Source organism: Bombina bombina, chromosome 1 (assembly GCF_027579735.1).
Source record: "Bombina bombina isolate aBomBom1 chromosome 1, aBomBom1.pri, whole genome shotgun sequence".
NCBI classification, from domain to species: Eukaryota; Metazoa; Chordata; class Amphibia; order Anura; family Bombinatoridae; genus Bombina; species Bombina bombina.
This window is the reverse complement of record NC_069499.1, coordinates 42,079,092-42,102,006: the sequence shown is the minus strand read 5'-3', so window position 1 is coordinate 42,102,006 and position 22,915 is coordinate 42,079,092. Positions and strand designations below refer to the sequence as shown.

The window sequence follows — 22,915 nt, the reverse complement described above, 5'->3', positions numbered from 1 at the left end:
CTAGGATCAAGCCTGTGTTTAAAGCTGTTGCTCCGCCATGGAGTTTAAACTTAGTTCTTAAAGTTTTACAGGGTGTTCCGTTTGAACCCCTTCATTCCATTGATATAAAATTGTTATCTTGGAAAGTTCTGTTTTTAATGGCTATTTCCTCGGCTCGAAGAGTCTCTGAGTTATCAGCCTTACATTGTGATTCTCCTTATCTGATTTTTCACTCAGACAAGGTAGTTCTGCGTACTAAACCTGGGTTCTTACCTAAGGTAGTCACTAACAGGAATATCAATCAAGAGATTGTTGTTCCATCCTTGTGTCCAAATCCTTCTTCAAAGAAGGAACGTCTTCTACACAATCTGGATGTAGTTCGTGCCCTCAAGTTCTACTTGCAGGCAACTAAAGATTTTCGCCAAACTTCTTCCCTGTTTGTCGTTTATTCTGGACAGAGGAGAGGTCAAAAAGCTTCTGCTACCTCTCTCTCTTTTTGGCTTCGTAGCATAATACGTTTAGCCTATGAGACTGCTGGACAGCAGCCTCCTGAAAGAATTACAGCTCACTCCACTAGAGCTGTGGCTTCCACTTGGGCCTTTAAGAATGAGGCCTCTGTTGAACAGATTTGCAAGGCTGCAACTTGGTCTTCGCTTCATACTTTTTCCAAATTTTACAAATTTGACACTTTTGCTTCTTCGGAGGCTATTTTTGGGAGAAAGGTTCTTCAGGCAGTGGTTCCTTCTGTATAATGAGCCTGCCTATCCCTCCCGTCATCCGTGTACTTTTGCTTTGGTATTGGTATCCCAGAAGTAATGATGACCCGTGGACTGATCACACATAACAGAAGAAAACATAATTTATGCTTACCTGATAAATTCCTTTCTTCTGTTGTGTGATCAGTCCACGGCCCGCCCTGTTTTAAGGCAGGTAAATATCTTTTAAATTATACTCCAGTCACCACTTCACCCTTGGTTACTCCTTTCTCGTTGATTCTTGGTCGAATGACTGGGACTGACGTAGAGGGGAGGAGCTATATGCAGCTCTGCTGGGTGAATCCTCTTGCATTTCCTGTTGGGGAGGAGTTATATCCCAGAAGTAATGATGACCCGTGGACTGATCACACAACAGAAGAAAGGAATTTATCAGGTAAGCATAAATTATGTTTTTAAATAACTTTCCAATTTAATTTTATCACAAATTTTGCTTTGTTCTCTTGGTATTCTTAGTTGAAAGCTAAACTTAGGAGGTTCATATGCTAATTTCTTAGACTTTGAAGACTGCCTCTAATCTGAATGCATTTTGACCACTAGAGGGCGTTAGCTCATGTGTTTCATATAGATAACATTGAGCTCATGCATGTGAAGTTACCCTGGAGTAAGCACTGGCTAAAAGGCAAGTCTATCAAAAAACTTTAAATAAGGGGGCAGTCTGCAGAGGCTTAGATACAAGATAATCACAGAGGTAAAAAGTATATTAATATAACTGTATTGGTTATGCAAAACTGGGGAATGGTAATAAAGGGATTATCTTTCTTTTTAAACGACAATAATTCTGGTGTTGACTGTCCCATTAAATGGGAGAAGAGAGACAATGCAAAGGGTATGGTTCTACTGGATAGACAGACAAGAACAAACACCTAAAGTCTGAAACTCACATGAGCAGATGCGGGGTTGACGGGGGTGCGCCGTGGGAAGAAGTGTCTCTACTTTTCAGGTACGGTACTACTTTCAGAGAGAGATACTGTTTTATATGAACAGGGGAGAAGAAGCTGGTTTAGTTATAGTTGTTGTTCTGGTCATCGACCTTATTATGTTTGATGTGATTATTACTCATCCCACCACTATGCAGCCCGTTTATATGGAGGTACAAGAGTGGTTAAGTATAAGAGAAAAATACGCTATGAAATGATAGACCCACTCAGCAGTAGATATTCTGATATGGGGGAGGGTATGCATGCGGGTGGATGGATTATTGATATGTCTTAAATATCTGTATTTCAGAAGGGATGAGAATGTAAGGATAAAAGTACTTTTTTCTTTGTATGTAAACTGCTAAAATTTTCAATAAAAAGCACTTTAAAATAAATGGGAGAATTTTTTGGGTAAACTGTCCCTTTAATGACACTTTTCTGTTATAAGAGAGAGCTAGGACTAGGGAATGAATGAGCTTTGGTAAACAATGCCAGGGGCAGAACTACCATTGGTGCAGCAGGCGCAGTGGCACCAAGACTCAAGTGCTGGGGGGGGGGGGGGGGACCACATAGCAATTAGTCTATACATAGGTGTGTGTCTATGTGGTCATCTGTGTATAGATACATTATACGCATTAGAGTTAAATACTAGTCAGATTTATAGGAGTGTACTGCCTGGGATAAGCATAAGGCTATCCTACACACTAATGCATGGGATAAGCATAAGGCTATCCTACACACTAATGCCTGTGATAAGCATAAGGCTATCCTACACACTAATGCCTAAGATCAGCATAAGGCTATCCTACACACTAATGCCTGGGATAAGCATAAGGCTATCCTACACACTAATGCCTGGGATAAGCATAAGGCTATCCTACACACTAATGCCTGGGATAAGCATAAGGCTATCCTACACACTAATGCCTGGGATAAGCATAAGGCTATCCTACACACTAATGCATGGGATAAGCATAAGGATATCCAACACACTAATGCCTGGGATAAGCATAAGGCTATCCTACACACTAATGCCTGGGATAAGCATAAGGCTATCCTACACACTAATGCATGGGATAAGCATAAGGCTATCCTTCACACTAATGCCTGGGATAAGCATAAGGCTATCCTTCACACTAATGTCTGGGATAAGCATAAGGCTATCCTACACACTAATGCCTGGGATAAGCATAAGGCTATCCTACACACTAATGCATGGGATAAGCATAAGGCTATCCTACACACTAATGCATGGGATAAGCATAAGGCTATCCTACACACTTTTAACCCCTTATGCGGTGCATTGCCTATATAACGTACATATACATTGCAGCTTTAGGAAGCTACGGCAGCCTTGGCTGTACCTGAGCTGCAGGCATCTCTCTTCATATGGTAACGATTCTCACAATTGGTAGAGCATGATCAGTACAGCAAGATCGGTGCTCCGGTTCCATATGAAGGCAGATACCTGATCATTACACACTGTGTGTTTGTCTCCGTCTGTAATGATCATCTGCTGGTGTTGGCGTAAAGGTATAGAAGGGAAGGTGGGAGGCGGGTGGTCGGTCCAGCGGCAGTGGGGGGAGGGAGAGGCAGGGACTCTACTTACAGAAAAAAACTTTTGAAGGGAGAGGGAGGGATGGGGCACTGCACTACAGAAAATAAATGAAATAAGGGGTTGGGGGCGCCCTACATAATGATCCGAGAGAGGGGGAGGTGGGGGAGCACTACACTACAGAGAAAAGATATATATTTATTAAATTAAAGGACCATTAAACTTGACATTTCAACAACGCATAAAATGTTTCATTATTGCAATGTACATTCATTATATTTGCAGTAAAATACATATAAAAATGTGCATGTTTTACTTTCTCCCAGGGAGGTTTGGGTTAATACTTTTAGGCAATTTATGCAAGCTTTTGTTTACTTCACCATCCCCCCCGAAGGTATCAGTTTTGCATCAACAATCATAAGAGAAACATTTGTTGCAATAGTAAATATGTTGAATCAGTGCTAAGCCACCTTAAGGGAAGAGATAAGGGAAGGCTCTACAGTCTCTCTCAACTGCACATAGGGTTACCACCAAGCCAGTATTTTACCGCCACAGCTAGTAATCGGCGATTAGGAGCTGGTGCTGGCATTAGTAAAATACCGGCAAAACAAAAGCCGATTTTTGTTGTTTTGGGTTTTTTGCAGCTTTTTATTAAGTGACCATCCGTGGTGCGTGCCGGATGCGCATTGCACGTGTGCCGTCAGTGCCAAATAAGTCCAGGGACTCCTTTCCAATTTAGTGGAGCATCTTAGAGCAAAATAAATTTTGGCCGTGTAACCAATTAACAGTTTTTCCGCTCAGGTTTCAGCTTGCCCTTAGGTGTGTTCCTTTACTACGTACAGCCAATCAGATTCCACATCTGCGTAACGTTATGACGTCAATAGATGTTGCGCAAACCAAGGTAGTTTTGATTTTATCTCCATATTAGTAAAAGTAATTTGTGTATTGGAAATGTGTACAGGTGACTGGTTCTCAATTGTTGTCAACATAAAATTAATTGGATTTAAACTAAATCAATACATCCATATAGTGTTTGTACATGTGCTTAAAGGGACAGTATACACCAATTTTCAGATAACTGCATGTAATAGACACTACTATAAAGAATAAGATGCACAGATACTGATATAAAAATCCAATATAAAACTGTTTAAAAACTTACTTAGAAGCTCCCAGTTTAGCTCTGTTGAAAAGGCTAGCTGGAACACCCACTGAAAGTGGTTGTATACCAAAAAGAGAAGACATTCCCCAACTCCCCCTTCCTCTGTATATGAAAATACCCTTTACATAAATAGGAGCAAGCAGGAGTAGGTATACATCAGTATACTTCTAAAACTTTGGGGCTTGGTTAGCGTCTGACAATCAGCGTAATGTTATTTAAAAATAAGCAAAACTGTCCATTTATACAAAAACACTACCAGGTGTGCGATATAAATGGATCATCTACAAAACATTTATGCAAAGAAAAAATCTAGAGCATAATGTCCCTTTGAAGATGCTCTGGAACTTTGGTTACTTCCCTTAGTTTTATCAAATTTTGAATACAAATATACACTTTACACTTTTTGTTTTACAGTTCGTATGTGTTGTGAAATATAAATAAAATAATTATATTAATCTGCTGGGTATGCTGAAAAAACCCAATATATAATTTGTTGGTTTCTCCTTCAGTAAGGGTTAAATGTATGCAGCATCTAGAAACTCCAAAACAGCTTAGCAAAGGGTGGACATGGCTCAGCAGTTAAGTGGTTAAACAGGGGACAACATAGGATAAGTCTAGTAGAGGCAGGTGATGATCCCCCTGTTAAACTAAATGTGTCCCTACTATAACATGGTGCGTTGCGCTACAATGTTAGTGCCACTGGGGTCGCTGTCACCTATGGGCATTGGGCATTTATTTTCTGGTATTTCCGCCCTGTGTATAGATTGAACGCATGCGCAGCTAAAGTCGGTAGCTGATTGGCTCTCTCAGGTCTCGCGTTGTTAGTCGACTGACGTGAGTTAGAACTCCATCCACAAAGTGCAGTCTCACTACTAGCCGGTGCGCATTGTTAGCGGAGAGATGAGTTCCATCGGTACCGGGGTGAGTAAGAGCTGATGTGCGGGGTGACCGAGGGCCGCCACTCAGTGCACAGTCCCCACGCTCTGTTACTGCGCTGCCGCCTCTGGCTGGAAGCTGAGTCATTGCCGAGTGTGAAAATGAAAGTGGCTGGACCCGAAGGCCCATTCTAATGAGAAGCTGCAGCTTTATTTAACAGGAATGGAGGCATCGTGCAGCCCTTCTGTGTGACTATTTAGTCCTGTCAGGCTGTGGCAGAGATCTAGTCCGCCTGTCTGGCTGAGGCAGAGATCTAGTCCCCCTGTCTGACTGAGGCAGAGATCTAGTCCCCCTGTCTGACTGAGGCAGAGATCTAGTCCCCCTGTCTGGCTGAGGCAGAGATCTAGTCCCCCTGTCTGACTGAGGCAGAGATCTAGTCCCTCTGTCTGACTGAGGCAGAGATCTAGTCCCCCTGTCTGACTGAGGCAGAGATCTAGTCCCTCTGTCTGGCTGAGGCAGAGATCTAGTCCCTCTGTCTGGCTGAGGCAGAGATCTAGTCCCTCTGTCTGGCTGAGGCAGAGATCTAGTCCCTCTGTCTGGCTGAGGCAGAGATCTAGTCCCTCTGTCTGGCTGAGGCAGAGATCTAGTCCCTCTGTCTGGCTGAGGCAGAGATCTAATCCCTCTGTCTGGCTGAGGCAGAGATCTAGTCCCTCTGTCTGGCTGAGGCAGAGATCTAGTCCCTCTGTCAGGCTGTGGCAGTGATCTAGTCCATCTGTCTGGCTGTGGCAGATATCTAGTCCCTCTGTCTGGCTGTGGCAGTGATCTAGTCCCTCTGTCTGGCTGTGGCAGAGATCTAGTCCCCCTGTCTGACTGAGGCAGAGATCTAGTCCCCCTGCCTGGCTGAGGCAGAGATCTAGTCCCTCTGTCTGGCTGTGGCAGTGATCTAGTCCCTCTGTCTGGCTGTGGCAGTGATCTAGTCCCTCTGTCTGGCTGTGGCAGAGATCTAGTCCCCCTGTCTGGCTGAGGCAGAGATCTAGTCCCCCTGCCTGGCTGAGGCAGAGATCTAGTCCCTCTGTCAGGCTGTGGCAGTGATCTAGTCCCTCTGTCTGGCTGTGGCAGATTTCTAGTCCCTCTGTCTGGCTGAGGAAGAGATCTAGTCCCTCTGTCTGGCTGAGGCAGAGATCTAGTCCCCCTGTCTGGCTGAGGCAGAGATCTAGTCCCCCTGTCTGGCTGAGGCAGAGATCTAGTCCCCCTGTCTGGCTGAGGCAGAGATCTAGTCCCCCTGTCTGACTGAGGCAGAGATCTAGTCCCCCTGTCTGGCTGAGGCAGAGATCTAGTCCCCCTGTCTGGCTGAGGCAGAGATCTAGTCCCCCTGTCTGGCTGAGGCAGAGATCTAGTCCCCCTGTCTGGCTGAGGCAGAGATCTAGTCCCCCTGTCTGACTGAGGCAGAGATCTAGTCCCCCTGTCTGGCTGAGGCAGAGATCTAGTCCCCCTGTCTGGCTGAGGCAGAGATCTAGTCCCCCTGTCTGACTGAGGCAGAGATCTAGTCCCCCTGTCTGACTGAGGCAGAGATCTAGTCCCCCTGTCTGGCTGAGGCAGAGATCTAGTCCCACTGTCAGGCTGTGGCAGAGATCTAGTCCCCCTGTCAGGCTGTGGCAGAGATCTAGTCCCCCTGTCTGACTGAGGCAGAGATCTAGTCCCCCTGTCTGACTGAGGCAGAGATCTAGTCCCCCTGTCTGACTGAGGCAGAGATCTAGTCCCCCTGTCTGACTGAGGCAGAGATCTAGTCCCCCTGTCTGACTGAGGCAGAGATCTAGTCCCCCTGTCTGACTGAGGCAGAGATCTAGTCCCCCTGTCTGACTGAGGCAGAGATCTAGTCCCCCTGTCTGACTGAGGCAGAGATCTAGTCCCCCTGTCTGACTGAGGCAGAGATCTAGTCCCCCTGTCTGACTGAGGCAGAGATCTAGTCCCCCTGTCTGACTGAGGCAGAGATCTAGTCCCCCTGTCTGACTGAGGCAGAGATCTAGTCCGCCTGTCTGGCTGAGGCAGAGATCTAGTCCGCCTGTCTGGCTGAGGCAGAGATCTAGTCCGCCTGTCTGGCTGAGGCAGAGATCTAGTCCGCCTCTCTGGCTGAGGCAGAGATCTAGTCCGCCTGTCTGGCTGAGGCAGAGATCTAGTCCGCCTGTCTGGCTGAGGCAGAGATCTAGTCCGCCTGTCTGGCTGAGGCAGAGATCTAGTCCGCCTGTCTGGCTGAGGCAGAGATCTAGTCCGCCTGTCTGGCTGAGGCAGAGATCTAGTCCGCCTGTCTGGCTGAGGCAGAGATCTAGTCCGCCTGTCTGGCTGAGGCAGAGATCTAGTCCGCCTGTCTGTCTGACTGTGGCAGAGATCTAGTCCCTCTGTCGTGCAGGTACCTGCAGAAGCCATCACCTGACAAGACCCAGTGCAGTATTGAGGTGTCAGACTTTGACGTGTGTGTAACTTTTTTAGGGATAGTGCACACCTGTACAGTAAGTCTTCATGTGAACAAACTGAAAACACAAAGGGACATAAACCTACATTTTTTCCTTTCAGATCTTATTTTAAACAACTTTCCAATTTACTTGTATCTATTTTGTTTTGTTCTCTTGATACCCTTTGTTGAAATGGATACCTAGGTAGACTCATGGGGGGCCAATTTATCAATGTCCGACAGACATCGTTGAATACTGTCAGCATTTATCATTGTACAAGCAGTTCACCAGAACTGCTTGTGCAATCCCGCCCCTGCAGATTCACGCCCAATTGGCCGCTAGCAGGGGGTGTCAATCAGCCTGACCATATAGGATCGGTCGGATTGAAGACCGCAGCCTCAGAGGCAGCGGATCAGTTATGGAGCAACGGTCTTTAGTCCGCTGCTTCATAACTGCTGTTTCCGGCGAGCCTGAAGGCTCATGCAGAAACAGGGGCATCAAGCTCCATTCCGAGCTTGATAATTCGGCCCCATGGGCTGCTGATTGGTGGCTGCATAATTATGCTTTTTGTCATTGGTACTCAGCTAGCTCCCAGTAGTGCATTGCTGCTTCTTCCACAAAGGGTACCAAGAGAATTAAGCAAATTAGATAATAGAATTACATTGGAAAGTTGTTTAATAGCTTTGAGAAATGTTTTTTAAGTTTCTGCATACACCTGTGTACATTGCTGTGTACGTTCACACCTGTGTACATTGCTGTGTACGTTCACACCTGACACAATATACATTTTTTTGAACTATTTTTCTTTATGAAGAGCTGTATAGTGATAGTTAAATGGTTTGTGTTAAACACCAACCCTAGCTATTCTGTGAGGATATGATGCAGTATCTGTAATATGTTTTTACTTTATTTTACTGCATTCTTTTTTATGGGGATGGTTAATACAGAGGCTTTTATAAAAAAAATTGGAAATAAAGCTAATGTGCTTCATGTGTGAAAGTTTAAAGTTCTGATAACTGTATGTGTAATGTAAGCACCTGGCGGCTGCATGTGGCCCTATCTTGGTTATTGATACAAGATTTGGGTTTTACCTCTAGTATATAGTTGTCTGTTTTGCCTCACAAAACATTTAGTTCTTGCTGTCTTTCTGCTTTTTAAACATTATTAATTTTCTCTCAAACACAACAGTTTATACTACATGACCAGTGAGATAAATGCATCATATTTAAGAGATGGTCACATATTAGTGTGGTTGTTATCCTATTAACAATATGTCATTCTGTTAAATACAGACACATTTTCTTGTGATTAATTTACCTGTGTATGATTTTGTTTTGCTACAGTATGATCTATCAGCTTCCACGTTCTCTCCAGATGGCAGAGTGTTTCAGGTTGAATATGCAGCTAAAGCAGTTGAGAACAGCAGGTAACGTATTTCTTTACGCTGTACACATGCTTACTAAAACCATATACAATTAAACAGCTGATTGCTACAGAGAATACAATGTGTGCTTTGTTTGCTTTGCAGCACGGCCATTGCTATCCGGTGTAAGGATGGTGTTGTGTTTGGTGTAGAGAAACTTGTCCTGTCTAAGCTCTATGAAGAAGGTTCAAACAAAAGGATCTTTAATGTTGATCGACATGTTGGAATGGTAATACTTTTTTTAAATCAATTTAGAAGTTGTTGTATGTTGACCTTTTAATTTTATTTTCTTAGCTAATGTTGGCATTCAACAAACAAGTTGGTTATATTTTGTTATGCCAAATTAGCCCATTAATTGTCAGTAGTAGGCAGATCTCAGTCTTGTCCTGGTGAATCTCTGGTTTTCATATTAAATATTTAAAGGGACATCATACCCAAATGTTGAATCACTTGAAACTAATGCAGCATATCAGTCTAGAAACCTCAGTTTACTCAGTAGCCACATTTCACTGTAAAGGGACACTGAACCCAATTTTTTTCTTTCCTGATTTCAGATAGAGCATGCAATTTTAAGCAACTTTCTAATTTACTCCTATTATCACATTTTCTTCATTCTCTTGGTATCTTTATTTGAAATGCAAGAATGTAAGTTTGGATGCCGGCTCATTTTTGGTGAACAACCTGGGTTGTTCTTGCTGATTGGTGGATAAATTCATCCACCAATAAACAAGTGCTGTCCATTGTTCTGAACTTAAAAATAGCTTAGATGCCTTCTTTTTCAAATAAAGATAGCAGGAGAACGAAGAAAAATTGATAATAGGAGTAAATTAGAAAGTTGCTTAAAATTGCATGCTCTATCTGATTCATGAAATAATTTTTTTTGGGTTCAGTGTCCCTTTAAGGAAATTGTGCAAGATGACAGTGAAAACAAAGTGTGAGCTCAGCACTGGTGACCTTTTTCCCACCATGCTGATGACTGTAATAAAGCGTAGCTCTGGAGCACTTACTGTAATGAACTAAATACATTTTTATGTCAAATAACATAATTTATGTAAGAACTTACCTGATAAATTAATTTCTTTCATATTAACAAGAGTCCATGAGCTAGTGACGTATGGGATATACATTCCTACCAGGAGGGGCAAAGTTTCCCAAACCTTAAAATGCCTATAAATACACCCCTCACCACACCCACAAATCAGTTTAACGAATAGCCAAGAAGTGGGGTGATAAGAAAAAAAGTGCGAAGCATATAAAATAAGGAATTGGAATAATTGTGCTTTATACAAAAAAATCATAACCACCACAAAAAAAAGGGTGGGCCTCATGGACTCTTGTTAATATGAAAGAAATGAATTTATCAGGTAAGTTCTTACATAAATTATGTTTTCTTTCATGTAATTAACAAGAGTCCATGAGCTAGTGACGTATGGGATAATGACTACCCAAGATGTGGATCTTTCCACACAAGAGTCACTAGAGAGGGAGGGATAAAATAAAGACAGCCAATTCCTGCTGAAAATAATCCACACCCAAAATAAAGTTTAACAAAAAACATAAGCAGAAGATTCAAACTGAAACCGCTGCCTGAAGAACTTTTCTACCAAAAACTGCTTCAGAAGAAGAAAACACATCAAAATGGTAGAATTTAGTAAAAGTATGCAAAGAGGACCAAGTTGCTGCTTTGCAGATCTGGTCAACCGAAGCTTCATTCCTAAACGCCCAGGAAGTAGATACTGACTTAGTAGAATGAGCTGTAATTCTCTGAGGCGGAATTTTACCCGACTCAACATAGGCAAGATGAATTAAAGATTTCAACCAAGATGCCAAAGAAATGGCAGAAGCTTTCTGGCCTTTCCTAGAACCGGAAAAGATAACAAATAGACTAGAAGTCTTACGGAAAGATTTCGTAGCTTCAACATAATATTTCAAAGCTCTAACAACATCCAAAGAATGCAATGATTTCTCCTTAGAATTCTTAGGATTAGGACATAATGAAGGAACCACAATTTCTCTACTAATGTTGTTGGAATTCACAACTTTAGGTAAAAATTCAAAAGAAGTTCGCAACACCGCCTTATCCTGATGAAAAATCAGAAAAGGAGACTCACACGAAAGAGCAGATAATTCAGAAACTCTTCTAGCAGAAGAGATGGCCAAAAGGAACAAAACTTTCCAAGAAAGTAATTTAATGTTCAATGAATGCATAGGTTCAAACGGAGGAGCTTGAAGAGCTCCCAGAACCAAATTCAAACTCCAAGGAGGAGAAATTGACTTAATGACAGGTTTTATACGAACCAAAGCTTGTACAAAACAATGAATATCAGGAAGAATAGCAATCTTTCTGTGAAAAAGAACAGAAAGAGCGGAGATTTGTCCTTTCAAAGAACTTGCGGACAAACCCTTATCTAAACCATCCTGAAGAAACTGTAAAATTCTCGGTATTCTAAAAGAATGCCAAGAAAAATGATGAGAAAGACACCAAGAAATATAAGTCTTCCAGACTCTATAATATATCTCTCGAGATACAGATTTACGAGCCTGTAACATAGTATTAATCACGGAGTCAGAGAAACCTCTATGACCAAGAATCAAGCGTTCAATCTCCATACCTTTAAATTTAAGGATTTCAGATCCGGATGGAAAAAAGGACCTTGTGACAGAAGGTCTGGTCTTAACGGAAGAGTCCATGGTTGGCAAGATGCCATCCGGACAAGATCCGCATACCAAAACCTGTGAGGCCATGCCGGAGCTATTAGCAGAACAAACGAGCATTCCCTCAGAATCTTGGAGATTACTCTTGGAAGAAGAACTAGAGGCGGAAAGATATAGGCAGGATGATACTTCCAAGGAAGTGATAATGCATCCACTGCCTCCGCCTGAGGATCCCGGGATCTGGACAGATACCTGGGAAGTTTCTTGTTTAGATGAGAGGCCATCAGATCTATCTCTGGGAGCCCCCACATTTGAACAATCTGAAGAAATACCTCTGGGTGAAGAGACCATTCGCCCGGATGCAACGTTTGGCGACTGAGATAATCCGCTTCCCAATTGTCTACACCTGGGATATGAACCGCAGAGATTAGACAGGAGCTGGATTCTGCCCAAACCAAAATTCGAGATACTTCTTTCATAGCCAGAGGACTGTGAGTCCCTCCTTGATGATTGATGTATGCCACAGTTGTGACATTGTCTGTCTGAAAACAAATGAACGATTCTCTCTTCAGAAGAGGCCAAAACTGAAGAGCTCTGAAAACTGCACGGAGTTCCAAGATATTGATTGGTAATCTCACCTCCTGAGATTCCCAAACTCCTTGTGCCGTCAGAGATCCCCACACAGCTCCCCAACCTGTGAGACTTGCATCTGTTGAAATTACAGTCCAGGTCGGAAGAACAAAAGAAGCCCCCTGAATTAAACGAAGGTGATCTGTCCACCACGTTAGAGAGTGCCGAACAATCGGTTTTAAAGATATTAATTGATATATCTTCGTGTAATCCCTGCACCATTGGTTCAGCATACAGAGCTGAAGAGGTCGCATGTGAAAACGAGCAAAGGGGATCGCGTCCGATGCAGCAGTCATAAGACCTAGAATTTCCATGCATAAGGCTACCGAAGGGAATGATTGAGACTGAAGGTTTCGACAGGCTGTAATCAATTTTAGACGTCTCTTGTCTGTTAAAGACAGAGTCATGGACACTGAATCTATCTGGAAACCCAGAAAGGTTACCCTTGTTTGAGGAATCAAAGAACTTTTTGGTAAATTGATCCTCCAACCATGATCTTGAAGAAACAACACAAGTCGATTCGTATGAGACTCTGCTAAATGTAAAGACTGAGCAAGTACCAAGATATCGTCCAAATAAGGAAATACCACAATACCCTGTTCTCTGATTACAGACAGAAGGGCACCGAGAATCTTTGTGAAAATTCTTGGAGCTGTAGCAAGGCCAAACGGTAGAGCCACAAATTGGTAATGCTTGTCTAGAAAAGAGAATCTCAGGAACTGATAATGATCTGGATGAATCGGAATATGCAGATATGCATCCTGTAAATCTATTGTGGACATATAATTCCCTTGCTGAACAAAAGGCAATATAGTCCTTACAGTTACCATCTTGAACGTTGGTATCCTTACATAACGATTCAATAATTTTAGATCCAGAACTGGTCTGAAGGAATTCTCCTTCTTTGGTACAATGAAGAGATTTGAATAAAACCCCATCCCCTGTTCCGGAACTGGAACTGGCATAATTACTCCAGCCAACTCTAGATCTGAAACACAATTCAGAAATGCTTGAGCTTTCACTGGATTTACTGGGACATGGGAAAGAAAAAATCTCTTTGCAGGAGGTCTCATCTTGAAACCAATTCTGTACCCTTCTGAAACAATGTTCTGAATCCAAAGATTGTGAACAGAATTGATCCAAATTTCTTTGAAAAAACGTAACCTGCCCCCTACCAGCTGAACTGGAATGAGGGCCGTACCTTCATGTGAACTTAGAAGCAGGCTTTGCCTTTCTAGCAGGCTTGGATTTATTCCAGACTGGAGATGGTTTCCAAACTGAAACTGCTCCTGAGGACGAAGGATCAGGCTTTTGTTCTTTGTTGAAACGAAAGGAACGAAAACGATTGTTAGCCCTGTTTTTACCTTTAGACTTTTTATCCTGTGGTAAAAAAGTTCCTTTCCCACCAGTAACAGTTGAAATAATAGAATCCAACTGAGAACCAAATAATTTGTTTCCCTGGAAAGAAATGGAAAGTAGAGTTGATTTAGAAGCCATATCAGCATTCCAGGTCTTAAGCCATAAAGCTCTTCTGGCTAAGATAGCCAGAGACATAAACCTAACATCAACTCTAATAATATCAAAAATGGCATCACAGATGAAATTATTAGCATGCTGGAGAAGAATAATAATATCATGAGAATCACGATTTGTTACTTGTTGCGCTAGAGTTTCCAACCAAAAAGTTGAAGCTGCAGCAACATCAGCCAATGATATAGCAGGTCTAAGAAGATTACCTGAACATAGATAAGCTTTTCTTAGAAAAGATTCAATTTTTCTATCTAAAGGATCCTTAAACGAGGTACCATCTGACGTAGGAATGGTAGTACGTTTAGCAAGGGTAGAAATAGCCCCATCAACTTTAGGGATTTTGTCCCAAAATTCTAACCTGTCAGGCGGAACAGGATATAATTGCTTAAAACGTTTAGAAGGAGTAAATGAATTACCCAATTTATCCCATTCCTTAGAAATTACTGCAGAAATAGCATTAGGAACAGGAAAGACTTCTGGAATAACCGCAGGAGCTTTAAAAACCTTATCCAAACGTATAGAATTAGTATCAAGAGGACTAGAATCCTCTATTTCTAAAGCAATTAGTACTTCTTTAAGTAAAGAGCGAATAAATTCCATCTTAAATAAATATGAAGATTTATCAGCATCAATCTCTGAGATAGAATCCTCTGAACCAGAAGAGTCCAAAGAATCAGAATGATGGTGTTCATTTAAAAATTCATCTGTAGAGAGAGAAGATTTAAAAGACTTTTTACGTTTACTAGAAGGAGAAATAACAGACAAAGCCTTCTTTATGGATTCAGAAACAAAATCTCTTATGTTATCAGGAACATTCTGCACCTTAGATGTTGAGGGAACTGCAACAGGCAATGGTACATCACTAAAGGAAATATTATCTGCTTTAACAAGTTTGTCATGACAATTATTACAAACAACAGCTGGAGGAATAGCTACCAAAAGTTTACAGCAGATACACTTAGCTTTGGTAGATCCAGCAGGCAGTGGTTTTCCTGTAGTATCTTCTGGCTCAGATGCAACGTGAGACATCTTGCAATATGTAAGAGAAAAAACAACATATAAAGCAAAATAGATCAAATTCCTTATAAGACAGTTTCAGGAATGGGAAAAAAATGCCAAACATCAAGCTTCTAGCAACCAGAAGCAAATGAAAAATGAGACTGAAATAATGTGGAGACAAAAGCGACGCCCATATTTTTTGGCGCCAAATAAGACGCCCACATTATTTGGCGCCTAAATGCTTTTGGCGCCAAAAATGACGCCACATCCGGAACGCCGACATTTTTGGCGCAAAATAACGTCAAAAATGACGCAACTTCCGGCGACACGTATGACGCCGGAAACGGAAAAGAATTTTTGCGCCAAAAAAGTCCGCGCCAAGAATGACGCAATAAAATGAAGCATTTTCAGCCCCCGCGAGCCTAACAGCCCACAGGGAAAAAAGTCAAATTTTTGAGGTAAGAAAAAAAATATGATAATTTAAAGCATAATCCCAAATATGAAACTGACTGTCTGGAAATAAGGAAAGTTGAACATTCTGAGTCAAGGCAAATAAATGTTTGAATACATATATTTAGAACTTTATAAATAAAGTGCCCAACCATAGCTTAGAGTGTCACAGAAAATAAGACTTACTTACCCCAGGACACTCATCTACATGTTTGTAGAAAGCCAAACCAGTACTGAAACGAGAATCAGTAGAGGAAATGGTAAATATAAGAGTATATCGTCGATCTGAAAAGGGAGGTAAGAGATGAATCTCTACGACCGATAACAGAGAACCTTATGAAATAGATCCCGTAGAAGGAGATCACTGCATTCAATAGGCAATACTCTCTTCACATCCCTCTGACATTCACTGCACGCTGAGAGGAAAACCGGGCTCCAACTTGCTGCGGAGCGCATATCAACGTAGAATCTAGCACAAACTTACTTCACCACCTCCCTTGGAGGCAAAGTTTGTAAAACTGATTTGTGGGTGTGGTGAGGGGTGTATTTATAGGCATTTTAAGGTTTGGGAAACTTTGCCCCTCCTGGTAGGAATGTATATCCCATACGTCACTAGCTCATGGACTCTTGTTAATTACATGAAAGAAATCTTCATTTTCTTAGATATTCAGGTGATATTTTCTGGTTTGCTTTTCACAGTTATGCTGCATCACTTTCAACATTTTGTGTATCATGTTCCTCGTATATATCCTTACTATTGGCTTCCTTATAATTTATATTAATGAGGAGACAGCAGTGTGCAGGATACAGCTTGTAGCTCTGGAGCTAATCTGTCTGGTATGATTCCTGGTTAGCCCTTCACTTCTATGAAGAGTGGGCCCATGTGTACCTGTGTCGCAACTTCCCTTTAAGTTCTTTCAACTGCTTACATGTGCATGACGAGCCCTTCTCATCATGCAGGGGGATCGCAGATCAAATGCTATTTTAGACAATCTTCCTCGCTACAGGCCTGGGATCATTGGTGGTCTAATGGGCAGCACTCCCAGGCTTCATGGGATTGTTGGTAACTTCACCAGAAACATATATGGTGAAGTCACTTAGGGGGGCAGAACCAGGACACTTAGTGTAGCTGAAAAGGAGCAGGATGGGGAGGGCTTCAAACCCCTCAATCTCAGCTCCCTTAGCAGCTACAAACATACAAGACCCCTTGTTTGAAAGAGAATTGCCTTCTCTTTAAAATTGGCATTGGAGCAGTAATACAAAGATGTTTAAAAATAAAGTCGGAAATAAAAATATACAGGGATTTGCTTGGGAATGGGACATTACATGATCAATAAAAAAGTTTATTTTCTATTAGACAAGTCCCTCTCTAAAAAAAAAATAATATGAATTTTGGTTGTATAGTCAGTGTGACGACCAGGGTTAACCAACCCCTCACCAGTCACTTGTTTGGCACAGAAAGGGTTAACAGACTCTCCCCACTTTAACCAATCTGTCACAGTCTAGCCACTCCAGGCAAGCCTGTGACTTAGTTCAGTGGGTGGAAGGGTTAACAACTCTCTAGTCTATCCTAGACTTAGAAATAATGCCCAAAACTCCCCTTTAATGCCACCCACACTAAACTGTCTCTAAGCTGCCACCACTTTAAGATTTATTATATGGGAAAACAAAGACTAACAAATTTAAATCCCAGAATACAATATAGCAAAACAATAATCTAAAAACACAGTATAAATACTACCAGTCTCTTTCAGTAATGTGGTTCAGATATTAGACAAAAGCTTAATAAAGGAATTATTTATTATGCAAAAAATGATGCACAGTGCATTATTAATAAAAATGTTAACAAATAGAATTATACACAAGCAAACTGTTTTTAAAAATAAAAAGGAGAAACAGACCTAATACTTTTGCTAGCTTTAGATGTCTTTGCCAAGGAAATTGTCTGTCTGGAAAAGATGGTCACTCACTCTGTTGGTATACAGCCTCCCATGTAGAATGAACAACTTGTATTGTTAGACACATTTTATACCTGTTTCTCTGATATCAAATTGCTTCACCCATCCTTATTACAGAGGGACCAGAAATATCCACTCCCCTCTTTTTACAACGTCAGAAAGTTGTTGGCTGAAATTATAGAACACCTTATAACTTCTGTTATGTATATCTAACCCATACATGCAGATAGAAAATCCTTTTTTGATGTCATTAGAAGTATTTTGATACCAAACACCATATATTTTGCATTCTTTATGTTTCTGAGGCATCAAGACTTGTAAAATTATATTTATTTGCAAGGCTGGTTGTCCTGTCAATGACCTCAGGCTAGTTCCTGGATAGAGGCACTGTGTTCAATCATCCTCTGGGCTGAAAGGTTGCGGCCAATAAATTGACCAATTAGACCATAAAGTTCTCTCTTGTGGATCTTAAAACTATGAGGCATTGGCTTATCTAAGGGAAAACACAGCAACACATTTCTTCTAAAAAAACAAACAAATGTTTTTAGCACACAAGCTAAAGGAAAATAAATTAACCCATTAGCATCTAAATAATGAGGTGTTCATGACAGTCAGGTGATAACTGTGGTAACAAGGAACACCTTGCAAGTACTGTACTGTACAATGGGGCTCTCTAATCTATATTATAACCCCCAGAAGTTCGGATGGGACCCTATTTGACATGTGACTATCCTTGATGACAATTTAGTACAGTGACCACAGGCACACGCAAGTTTTTGTTGCAGCTATCTCACATGTTGTGAATTAGAGGTATAATGGTATATTGTGAATCTGCTGGGCTGCTGAAAAGAAACTAAACAATATATCATTTGTGGGGATAGTAAACACCCAAAATGTTTAAAAAGATAATCCCTTTTATTTACCATTCCCCACCAACGCTGTTATAGAAATATTCTTTTTACCTCTGTAATTACCTTGTATCTAAGCCTCTGCTGACTGCTTCCTTATCTCAGATCTTTTGACAGACTTGCATTTCAGGCAATTAGTGCTGAATCTTAAATAACTTTATGTGCGTGAGCACAATGTTATCGATATGAAACACATTAACTAATGCCCTCTAGCTGTGAAAAACTGTCAAATGCATTCAGATAAGAGGCGGCCGTCAAGGGCTTAGAAATTAGCATATGAGCCTACCTAAGTTTAGCTTTCAACTAAGAATAACAAGAGAACAAAGCAAATTTGATGATATAAGTAAATTAGAACGTTGTTTAAAATTACATTCCCTCTCTGAATCATGAAAGTTTAATTTGGACTTTACTATACATTTAAATGTAGGTAGTAAAAAGGCTCAAAAAGACTTGGCAACAAAAGGGTTCAAATGTGGCACAGTGTGTGACGATAATCTTAACTTAGTAACCCAGTAGCTCTAGCATTTTCCAGCCAATCAATCACTCACCAGCCATTTTATTAGTACACCTTGCTAGTACAGGGTTGGACCCCCTTTTGCTTTCAGAACTGCCTTAACTCTTCGTGGCATAGATTCAACAAGGTGTTGGAAACATTCCTCAGACATTTTGGTCCATATTGACATGATAGCATCACGCAGTTGCTGCAGATTTGTCGGCTGTACATCCATGATGTGAATCTCCCTTTCCAACACATCCCAAAGGTGCTTGATAGAGATCTGGTGGCTGTGAAGGTCATTTGAGTACAGTGAACTCATTCTCATGTACAAGAAACAAGTTTGAGATGATTTGAGCTTTGTGACATGGTGCATTATCCTGCTGGAACTAGCCATCAGAAGATGGGTACACTGTAGTCATAACGGGATGCACATGGTCAGCAACAATACTCAAGTAGGCGTGGCGTTTAAACGATGCTCAATTGGTGCTAAGGGGCCCCAAAGTGTGCCAAGGAAATATCCCCACACCATTACACCACCACCAACAGCCTGAACTATTGATACAAACAAGGCAGGATCGATCGATGCTTTCTTATTTACGCCAAATTCCGTTCCTACCATCTGAATTTCGCAGCTAAAATCGACTCATCGGACCAGGCAACGTTTTTCCAATCTTCTATTGTCCAATTTTTGTAAGCCTGTGCAAATTGTAGCCTCAGTTTCCTGTTCTAAGCCAACAGAAGTGGCACCCGGTGTGGTCTTCTGCTGCTGTATCCCATCTGCTTCAAGGTTCAACGTTTTATGCGTTCAGAGATGTTATTCTGCATACCTTGTTTGTAACGAGTAGTTATTTGAGTTACTGTTGCCTTTCTAACATCTCAAACCAGTCTGCCCATTCTCCTCTGATCAACAAAGCATTGTCGTCCACACAACTGCCGCTCACTGGATATTTTCTCTTTTTCTGACCATTCTCTGTAAACCCTAGAGATGGTTGTGCGTGCAAATCCCAGTAGATCAGCAGTTTTTGAAATACTTAGACAAGTCCATCTGGCAACAACAACCATGAAATGTTCATAGCCACTTAAATCCCCTTCCCCATTCTGATGCTCGATTTGAACTTCAGCAAGTTGTCTTCACCACATCTAGATGCCTAAATGCATTGAGTTGCTGCCATGTGATTGGCTGATTAGCAATTTGTGTTACCAAGCAATTGAACCGGTGTACCTAAGATGAAAGTGGCCGGTGAGTGTATATGTATGTATAATAAATATTTCTTACATTTCCGGTCTAATGGAAATTGCCAGTCATTTTGTGTTAGTAAATACATCGTTTTGCAATATAATTATAAAGGCAAAATGCTTCTAGCAAAACCTCTTTCGGCAACGTATGCTCCACATTCATACACATTTACTACACAAATTGCTTCCTGTTACATGTACAAGTGTGCTGCTTAAATAAAGGTGCAGTGGGCACTAGCAACAAATGCTTCTGAAACTGTAATACCTGGTTGTGCTTAAAACAGGACAGAAAGCACCTAGCTATCTCCCCCAACATGTGAATCTTTTGATGCACTTTAATATTACTTTTTTTGGTTATGTTTTAGGCAGTGGCCGGACTCCTTGCAGATGCCCGATCCTTAGCAGATATAGCTAGAGAAGAAGCTTCCAACTTCAGGTCAAACTACGGTTATGATATCCCATTAAAGGTGAGTTTATATATAGCCCATTAAAGGTAAGTTTATATATAGCCCATTAAAGGTGAGTTTATATATAGCCCATTAAAGGTGAGTTTATATATAGCCCATTAAAGGTAAGTTTATATATAGCCCATTAAAGGTGAGTTTATATATAGCCCATTAAAGGTGAGTTTATATATAGCCCATTAAAGGTAAGTTTATATATAGCCCATTAAAGGTGAGTTTATATATAGCCCATTAAAGGTGAGTTTATATATAGCCCATTAAAGGTGAGTTTATATATAGCCCATTAAAGGTGAGTTTATATATAGCCCATTAAAGGTGAGTTTATATATAGCCCATTAAAGGTGAGTTTATATATAGCCCATTAAAGGTGAGTTTATATATAGCCCATTAAAGGTGAGTTTATATATAGCCCATTAAAGGCGAGTTTATATATAGCCCATTAAAGGCGAGTTTATATATATAGCCCATTAAAGGCGAGTTTATATATATATATATATAGCCCATTAAAGGTGAGTTTATATATAGCCCATTAAAGGTGAGTTTATATATAGCCCATTAAAGGTGAGTTTATATATAGCCCATTAAAGGTGAGTTTATATATAGCCCATTAAAGGTGAGTTTATATATAGCCCATTAAAGGTGAGTTTATATATAGCCCATTAAAGGTGAGTTTATATATAGCCCATTAAAGGTGAGTTTATATATAGCCCATTAAAGGTGAGTTTATATATAGCCCATTAAAGGTGAGTTTATATATAGCCCATTAAAGGCGAGTTTATATATAGCCCATTAAAGGTGAGTTTATATAGCGTATCAATAAAGAAACTTATTGATTGTACAAATAAAATGAATCCTTTTTCACTACTATTCCCATTTTTGGCAGCACCTTGCGGACAGAGTAGCTATGTACGTGCATGCGTATACGTTGTACAGCGCTGTCAGACCATTTGGCACAAGGTAATATTTCTAAAAAAATGTTTTCTAAATGCTATGTAAAGTCACTTGTTTTGATTTATATTATGTTTTTTTATTTGTTTTGAGGGTAGATAATTGTAGTTGGTTATAAGGATCATATATAGCAAAGGGAAGTGGAAAGGGCACGTCAATATAGCAGTGTCATTAGGCATTATTGTACAAAGGTTATGTCCCCATTCTATGGGTTGGGACAGCAGCTTATGTTTGTGTTTAATGTCTGAAGTAAAATAAACTACACACTAAAGTGTCTGGAGAATTGATAGGAGCCAGTGTTTTACGTCCCCTAAATTCTTAAAGGGACAGTTTACTCAAATGTTCTCCCCTTTAATTTGTTCCCAATGATCCACTTTACCTGCTGGAGTGTATTAAATTGTTTACAAGTATTTCCATTACCCTTATATTTGCATTTGAAATAGTTTATTTAGCCTGTGGTATTTCCACCCATCCTGAAGGTTTTTGGCCACTAGAAGAAATTACACTCCCAGTGGGGTATAGAAGAGATAAGGTAACAAAATGTTAATTTTCCATTGTTCTCTCCAAGTATTAGTGATTGGTTTATGGACAGATATAAGATACAGAAGCATGTATATGTACACAATGTGATAAAGTAATGAGATCTGATTATACCTACAAGTTTAACCCATTTTATTAGGCTGTGGCTTCAAAACACAAAATCAGAGCTTTAATATACACAAATAAGCCTTAAAAAAAGCAAATCTCATACATTTTATACTCTGCAGCTGGTAATAAAAGTAATTGGAAACACATTAAGGGAAAAACTATTTTACAGTATACTGTCCCTTTAAAGGGGAATTAAAGGGTCACTGGACTATATCTCTTCCGACCCTCCCCCCCCCCCCCCCATAATGTGCTCACTCTGACTTGTTATACCTGCTGTAGAGTATTAAAGGGACAGTCTACTCCAGAATTGTTGTTGTTGTTTAAAAAGATAGATAATCCCTTTTTAGCCATTCCCCAGTTTTGCACAACCAACACTGTTATATTAATACGTTTTACCTCTGTGATTACGTTCTATCTAAGCCACTGCAGATTGACCCCTTATCTCAGTTCCTTTGTCAGACATGCAGTTTAGCCAATCAGTGCTAACCCTCAAATAACTCCACAGGAGTGAGCACAATGTTATCTATATAACACACACAAACTAGCGGTGTGTAACTGTCAAAATACACTGAGATAAGAGGCAGTTCAATGTCTTAGAAATGAGCATATGAGTCTATCTAGGTTTAGCTTTCCGCAAAGCAAATTGATGATGATAAAAGTAAATTGGAAAGTTGTTTAAAATTGCATGCCCTATCTGAATCATGAGTTTAATTTTGATTAGACTGTCCCTTTTTTTTTTTTTAAATGCATTTTAAATTTTATCTTTATTCTTGTAGGTGAATTAACTTTTTCCTAATTGAAACCCCATCCATATGTAGCTGGTTCTGGCAATTTGCAGTATACGTTGACTTCAAC

At 40.7% G+C, this 22,915-nt stretch overlaps 1 protein-coding gene across 1 annotated transcript in view; it reads left to right on the top strand.

The window, feature by feature from the left end:
* The first annotated feature begins 5,194 nt into the window (after window positions 1-5,194).
* Window positions 5,195-22,915, top strand: part of PSMA3 (proteasome 20S subunit alpha 3) — a 45,779-nt gene continuing 28,058 nt past the window's right edge. Inside the window, exons 1-5 of the mRNA XM_053697319.1 lie at window positions 5,195-5,310; window positions 9,059-9,141; window positions 9,244-9,367; window positions 20,366-20,467; window positions 21,348-21,421. Of these exons, the coding sequence (XP_053553294.1) occupies window positions 5,290-5,310; window positions 9,059-9,141; window positions 9,244-9,367; window positions 20,366-20,467; window positions 21,348-21,421 (404 nt within the window). The 5' untranslated portion in view covers window positions 5,195-5,289. The remainder of the gene's footprint in view (window positions 5,311-9,058; window positions 9,142-9,243; window positions 9,368-20,365; window positions 20,468-21,347; window positions 21,422-22,915) is intronic.